The sequence below is a fragment of the Gadus morhua genome, chromosome 4 (genome assembly GCF_902167405.1).
Source record: "Gadus morhua chromosome 4, gadMor3.0, whole genome shotgun sequence".
Lineage (NCBI taxonomy): Eukaryota > Metazoa > Chordata > Actinopteri > Gadiformes > Gadidae > Gadus > Gadus morhua.
Genome location: NC_044051.1, coordinates 33,238,091 through 33,244,727, shown reverse-complemented (window position 1 = coordinate 33,244,727; position 6,637 = coordinate 33,238,091). Strand labels below are relative to the sequence as shown.

General features: G+C 44.9%; 1 protein-coding gene across 2 annotated transcripts; it reads right to left on the bottom strand.

Moving 5' to 3' along the window:
• Positions 1 to 290: 290 nt before the first annotated feature.
• LOC115542289 (oocyte zinc finger protein XlCOF6) lies at positions 291 to 6,241 on the bottom strand. Of its 2 annotated transcripts, none has more exons than XM_030354534.1 (5): positions 5,889 to 6,241; positions 4,680 to 4,812; positions 2,208 to 2,320; positions 1,890 to 1,953; positions 291 to 1,623 (listed from the first exon to the last, which is right to left on the bottom strand). In XM_030354534.1, the coding sequence occupies exons 1-5, from the start codon at positions 6,156 to 6,158 to the stop codon at positions 488 to 490; spliced, it is 1,716 nt and encodes a 571-aa protein (XP_030210394.1). In that variant the 5' UTR covers positions 6,159 to 6,241; the 3' UTR covers positions 291 to 487. The 2 variants fall into 2 exon arrangements, with proteins under 2 accessions (XP_030210394.1, XP_030210395.1); XM_030354535.1 differs by having other exon boundaries at positions 291 to 1,620.
• Between the last annotated feature and the right edge of the window lie 396 nt (positions 6,242 to 6,637).

Genomic DNA, 6,637 nt, shown 5'->3' with positions numbered 1-6,637 from the left:
TTATGTGAACGCGCATTGAACCTAAAGCGGAAAACCTGGTTAGACTTATTTAATCTAAAGTGAGTGTCATGGAACCATTTAACTCTGACTGCGAGTTGCGTCTCTGTCGAACCAGGTTTTCCCAAGAAAGCATGGGTATGTTCAGCGAGGTTCGTGGTATACTCCCCTCACAAGTTTCCTTTGTATTTACCAACGATGTGAACGTTTCCTAATATTTTGCTGTTAGAAGAGTCAGAGAAATAAGTTCTTAATCACACAGACATAAATTACTAAAATTAAAACAAAGCGAATCAAAAGCTGGAAAGTGTTTAATCATGTTGAAAGGAAAACTAAAAGCAGTAATTTCGACAAATACCGGACAGAGGTCTCAATCTTGCCTCGTTACCCTGTGTGAAAGCACCCCATTGCCCGTGTGCTTGAGCATGTGCACACTCAAATTGCTTGGGTCGCTGTAGCTGCCGTTGCACTGCAGACACGCGCAGGGCTTCTAACCGGAGTGAGTCCTCATGTGGTTCTTCAGGGTGCCTTTGTCACTGGAGCGCATCGTGCATTGGTCACACTTGTAGGGCTTCTCCCCAGAGCGAGTCCTCATGTGGATCTTCAGGGTGCCTTTCTGACTGAAGCGCATCGTGCATTGGTCACACTTGTAGGGCTTCACCACAGAGTGAGTCCTCAGGTGGATCTTCAGGCTGCCTTTCAGACTGAAGCACTTCGGGCATTGGTCACACCTGTAGGGCTTCTCGCCGGTGTGAGTCCTCAGGTGGTTCTTCAGGATGTTATTCTGACTGAAGCGCATCTGGCATTGGTCACACTTGAAGGGCTTCTCGCCGGAGTGAGTCCTCATGTGGATATTTAGGGTGTCTTTCAGACTGAAGCACTTCATGCATTGGTCACACTTGTAGGGCTTCTCGCTGGAGTGAGTCCTCATGTGGATATTTAGGGCATCTCTCCGACTGCAGCGCTTACTGCATTGCTCACACTTGTAGGGCTTCTCCCCGGAGTGACTCCTCATGTGTTTATTCAGGGTGTCTTTCAGACTGAAGCACTTCATGCATTGGTCACACCTGTAGGGCTTCTCCCCAGAGTGAGTTCTCATGTGTTTATTCAGGGTGTCTTTCAGACTGAAGCACTTCATGCATTGGTCACACCTGTAGGGCTTCTCCCCAGAGTGAGTTCTCATGTGGACCTTCAGGGCATAGCTATCACTGAAGCGCTTTGTGCATTTGTCACATTTGTAGGGCTTCTTGTCGTTGTGGGTCCTCATGTGGACGATCATATTGGCCTTGTTGGGAATAACCTTTCCACAAAAGACACCGGGCCGGCCCTTGCGGCCGCCCTGCTGCCCAGTCAGCTCCTCAAGGCGGACGAGCCGCACGCTGCAGTTCAGGCTCTTGGCCACGCTGTGGTCAGCGGACAGCGAGCTCAAGGCCTCCGGTTCTGACGCGGCAAAAAGGGTGTTATGGACGTTCACCGCCAGTGGGCCCTCCCATTGTCCGTAAACGGTCAGGATGCGCAACTCCCCGCTGTGACTTGACATGTGGGAGGAGCCAGGGGCGTCCAGACGCAGACTCTCCGAGGTGGCGCCGCGCTGCGTGCTGCAGTCTGTGATGTCATTGACGTCTTCTTCAGAGAGGAAAACAGAGAGAGAGAAAGTAATGTTTTTAATTAATCATTTTCACAAAGGTATACAGTATGTACTTTGTACACACTTGTGTGTTGGAAGAATTATATTTGGACATTCTTTCCAACTTCTATTTGTTGATTATGCATTATCCTTGTCTCCCTTTGGATGGTCAAGGGTTAAAGGCTCCTGCTGAGAAGGCAGAATCGAGTACATTCTCAGTTGATCAAGGTGGATTTCTTGCATAGATGCAATGTCTATTACTAACCTAGGGCGGGGAAGCCTTCACCAATATCCTCTTCAACCATGATTGAAATGGTGTCTGGGGTCTGCTGCTTTCCACATAAAGAAGGAAACACACACAAGACATATTTCACAGAATAGCTGTCAATCCCCACTACCGACAGATTAGGCATTTTTACACTGCACTTGGAACGACCTGCAATTTCAATGTCTTCCCTGTGTATTTATTTTTTTTGATTCAAGACCCCCGCATGCAAGAATGAGTTCACATCTGAGTGTAGGCTAAAACACTATTAACTATTTACAAGTGCAAAAATGCCAACATATTCTTTATTCTGCTAACCAGCAGTCCCTCGCTGTGACTGGACATGTGGGAGGAGCCAGGGGCGTCCACACCCAGAATCTCTGAGGTGGCGCCACACTGAGTGCTACGGTCTCCGAAGGCATCGCAGTCTTCTGCAGACGGAGAAAAAAGGAAAAATTAATTGTTTTGACACATTATTTGCATAAAGGGAGGCATTGTGTATCTGTACACGTGAAAGAAACTTTAAATGTATGTCACATTGACAGAGGGTTTAAAATGTGTACTGCTGACATAGATTCACAGTTTTGGAGAGGGACGTCTCCTCCAGCATCCTCCTCCCTAGACTCAAAGCTCAAGTGGTTGGCCAGGTTAAGGACACTCAACGAACACCAGCGCAAAGTGATCTGATCACAACATGACTAGCGAGGCAAGCACAATAATTATATTTTGACACTAAAAAGCAACAACGTGTACTTCCCTCTAAGCTGATCAGCCAACATTCATGCATTATGAATTCAGTGATGTTTGAGAATGATAAACCAGCTCTTGAAACCCTTCTTGGCTCTTGACAGATTCCATCTTTGAAATGCAACTCCGAAGTTTGACTCGTGTTTTAGCAGGGCGCTGGTCATGATGCTTTTCTAAAGAGGACCAGGCTTTTTAGCGCAGGTAGAATCAAGTACATTCTCAGTTGATCATGGTGGTTTTCTTGAATAGATGCAATGTGTATTACTAACCCACGGCGGGCAAGCCTCCACCAATATCCTCTTCAACCTTGATTGAAATGGTGTCTGGAGTCTGCTGCTTTCCACATAAAGAAGGAAACACACACAAGACATTCTTTCATTTTCACAGAATAGTTGTCAATCCCCACTAACGACACATTATGCCTTTTCACACTGCCAAGCTGATTCGGTCACGGCTTGGAACGCGCTGCAATTTCAATGTCCTATGTAAAACTGAGGGGTAAAATCCCCCTTCGTCTTGGAGCTGGCTTTCTTGGTACACCGGAGAAGGCGGGCCTACACACGGAGAGTTGGACTCTTTACAATGAATGCAAAATATATTTACATATTTTTTGATTCAAGACCCTCGCATGCAAGAATGAGTTGAAATCTGAGTGTAGGCTAAAACGAGATTAACTGTTTACAAGTGCAAAAATACTGAAATATTCTTTATTTTGCTAACCACTTTGCTGACTAAGCATTGTAAGGAAAGTTTGTCTGGTACTTTCTCTTAGATGGACCATCTTTCGTCTTCTTTAAATGCGACTGCATCACCTTCTTTCCCATGATGGTCCGCAGCTTGCAGATTTCACCGTCTCTCCAGTTACAACTATTCATGTTGATATCGCTGCATCGTCTCTGTTGTAGAGACAATGCAGCAACACCTCTACCCAAGCCTCGCCCCTAGAACCGCAAGGCTGTCTTATCGCATTTACATCAAAATGAAACCGCCAATATGTGTACGGTCAGAGTGGGTTAATAGGGGTGCGAAATACAGCCCGTAAATTACCTCGGTCAGTGTAAACGCGCGGATCACACAGGGGAAAAGTTGGGCATAAGACGGGCATATTTGGCGGTGTAAAAACGTTTACTGAATAATAAAGGTGTGAGCTTTCTATGGGTTTGTGTCAGAGGGAGCCTCTCTTTTGGATGGTGAATGAGAAGATGATTTCGAACCTGCACACGCAGCTCCTCGTGGCAGACCAGCCGCTCGCCGCGCTCCAGCTTCTTGGCCGCGCTGTGGTCCGCAGGCAGCGAGTTCAGGGCCTCCACTTCTGATGCGGTTAAGAGGGTGTCATGGCCGTCCTCCGCCAGTGGGCCCTCCCCTTTTCCGTAGACGCTCAGAATCTTCAGCTCCTCGCTGTGGCTGGACATGTGGGAGGAGCCAGGGGCGACCACACCCAGAATCTCTGAGGCGGCGCCGCATTGAGTGCTACGGTCTCCATAGGCATCGCAGTCTTCTGCAGAGGCAGAAAAAAAGGAAAAAGTATGTTTACATTTAGATATTGCATAAAGGGAGGCATTTTGTATTTGTACATGTGAAAGAATCTCTTTAAATGTAAGCAACATTGACACAGAGGGTTTAAAATGTGTACTGCTGACAAAGATTCACAGTTTTGGAGAGGGACGTCTCCTCCAGCACCCTCCTCCCTAGACTCAAAGCTCAAGTGGTTGGCCAGGTTAAGGACACTCAACGAACACCAGCGCAAAATGATCTGAGCACCACATGACATGCGAGGCAAGCACAATAATTCTATTTTGACACAAAAAAGCAACAACGTGTCCTTCCCTGTAAGCGGCTCAGCTAACATTTATACATTTTGAACCGTTCTGGGCTCTTGACTGATTCCATCTTTGAATTGCAACTCCAAGTTTATCTTTTAGCAGGGCGCTGGGCATGATGCTTTTCCAAAGAGGATCAGGCTTTTTAGCGCAGGTAGAATCTAGCATCAGCCTAGAATCTACTACATCAAGGGAAAAAATACTCAATGTAGAAAGTACACACCTTCACTTTTAAAATGGGGCTGCAAAGTCTTTAAGGATAGCTGTGTGCCTACAGTACGTGTTTCCAGGTGGTCTGTCTGGCAGGCAACATCCCTTGAGAGAAGCTGCTGAATGTAAGCACTTGATGAGCTGGCCTGCGTAGAGACAACAAAGTAAAATCAGTACTCAATTTATTACATTGTATATATTCCAGGTGCAAGTTGTAAGAAGATATAAGATAAGGATGTTTAGTGAATTACATTAGCCTAATGAAATGATATTACATCCTTGATTTGTTTACATATTTTATAGTTCACCTCATCAACTCAATACCATGACATCAAGCTCTGCAGAAATCTGCTAATAACCCTTTGATTTGAATCAGGTGTGAAGGAGAACACTTGCCTATAATAGTGTTCCGTAATTGTCATATTCAAACCACACTGGGTGACTCAATAAAACTCCCTCAAGAAAACTTGGCCAAGTTATTGATAAGTACATTTGGTATAAATGGTAATGTGTCATTCAATTTGTTATCTCATTCAACTTAAATTGGAGTGGATAAATGTGTGATTAATCGCGAGTTGATGCGATTAAAACTTTTAATTTTTGTCCAACCGTAATAAATACATTATTGATGGAGATGGTTTCCCCTATTTTTCTCTTTTAACCGTATTCCTTTCCAAAGATTGACAATGAATGGTCTAACAAATACCTTCATGAATAACGTGTGTGTGTTATAGTTGTGTTGTGACGCTAAAATCAACGTAGCAGACTAGTAGACGACTACTGCCGCACAGCCTGGTGTGAGGTTTGTCCCATTTCGCTTGCCGTACATCCAGCTGTTATGGATTTGCGTTTCTTCCTCAATTACGTACGGTAACATAGCAACTACGCACGGCTCATCAGTAAATCAGCGTAAGGGGGAACAGGAACTGGGGGGGGGGAACAGGAACTGGGGGGGGGGAACAGGAACTGGGGGGGGGAACAGGAACTGGGGGGGGGGGGGGGGGGGGGAACCAAATCGGGTGCTACAGCGGCCATGATTTAGTCCGCTGTCCTTTCTTATAGGTCCATGGTATTTACACACATAACTGATGCTATCTACCGTAGCATTAGCGACAGTAACTTGGCTGTTAGCTGTAGCGCTAATGCTAAAGCAACATTATAATGGTAACAACGGAACAATATACAGTAAAGCAACACAATGATATGGCGTTAGTTAACTTACTTTTTCGAGGTTTGTAGCTGAGCCATGGAGAGTTGGTACTGATCCAGACTTGATTCTCAGACGTTGAGCAAGTCCAGCTCTGTATTGGCCCAAGTTGAGGAAGCAGTCGTCAGTGAAATGTTTGGCGCAGACTGGCGCATTTCCAGAGACAATGAAATTAACCCACTGGTTCTTCAGCGGCTCGGAGGAAGGAACAAAATATAGACTTTTGTGTTCATTTGTACATCCAAACACTAAGCAACTGCTATGCTTCGCTCGTTTGCGAGCCATGGTGTCTCTCAAGGAAAGAACTACGTGTACACGATCGTAGAGTAGGGTCTGTCTGCGTCCTGCAAGACGGAGGCGTAACTTGTAGTAGGAGGCGTAACTTCCTCTTCTTCTTCTTCTTCTTCTTTTATTTAGGTTGTCTGGACGCAGCTATGGCGTATTACTGCCCCCCACTGTTTGTTATTTCCCCCTAAACTTTAAATCCTTTTATATACTCCAATGACTACGTAAATACTAAATAAAGGCAATAAAGGTAAATACTCCCTTAGAATGTCAGACACCGTCCCTCTCTGTAATCTCTGACCTCAAACAAGGACTATAATTCTTGCACCTTTTGCACAATACTGTACAATTATTTTTGTACAGTGCTGTCTTTTATGGATGTATGTGTATGTATATATATATATATATATATATATATATATATATATATGTGTGTGTATGTATATATGTATGTATATGTATATATATATATATATGTA

What these genes read in the sequence shown, in the direction of transcription:
- LOC115542289 (XM_030354534.1), bottom strand. Translation starts at nt 6,158, where the DNA reads ATGGCTCGCAAACGAGCGAAGCATAGCAGTTGCTTAGTGTTTGGATGT. An exon ending in GCCCCATTTTAAAAGTGAAG is followed by an intron (nt 2,321 to 4,679) that starts GTGTGTACTTTC and finishes CTCCGTCTGCAG; the next exon opens with AAGACTGCGATGCCTTCGGA. An exon ending in GTCACAGCGAGGGACTGCTG is followed by an intron (nt 1,954 to 2,207) that starts GTTAGCAGAATA and finishes TGTGGAAAGCAG; the next exon opens with CAGACCCCAGACACCATTTC.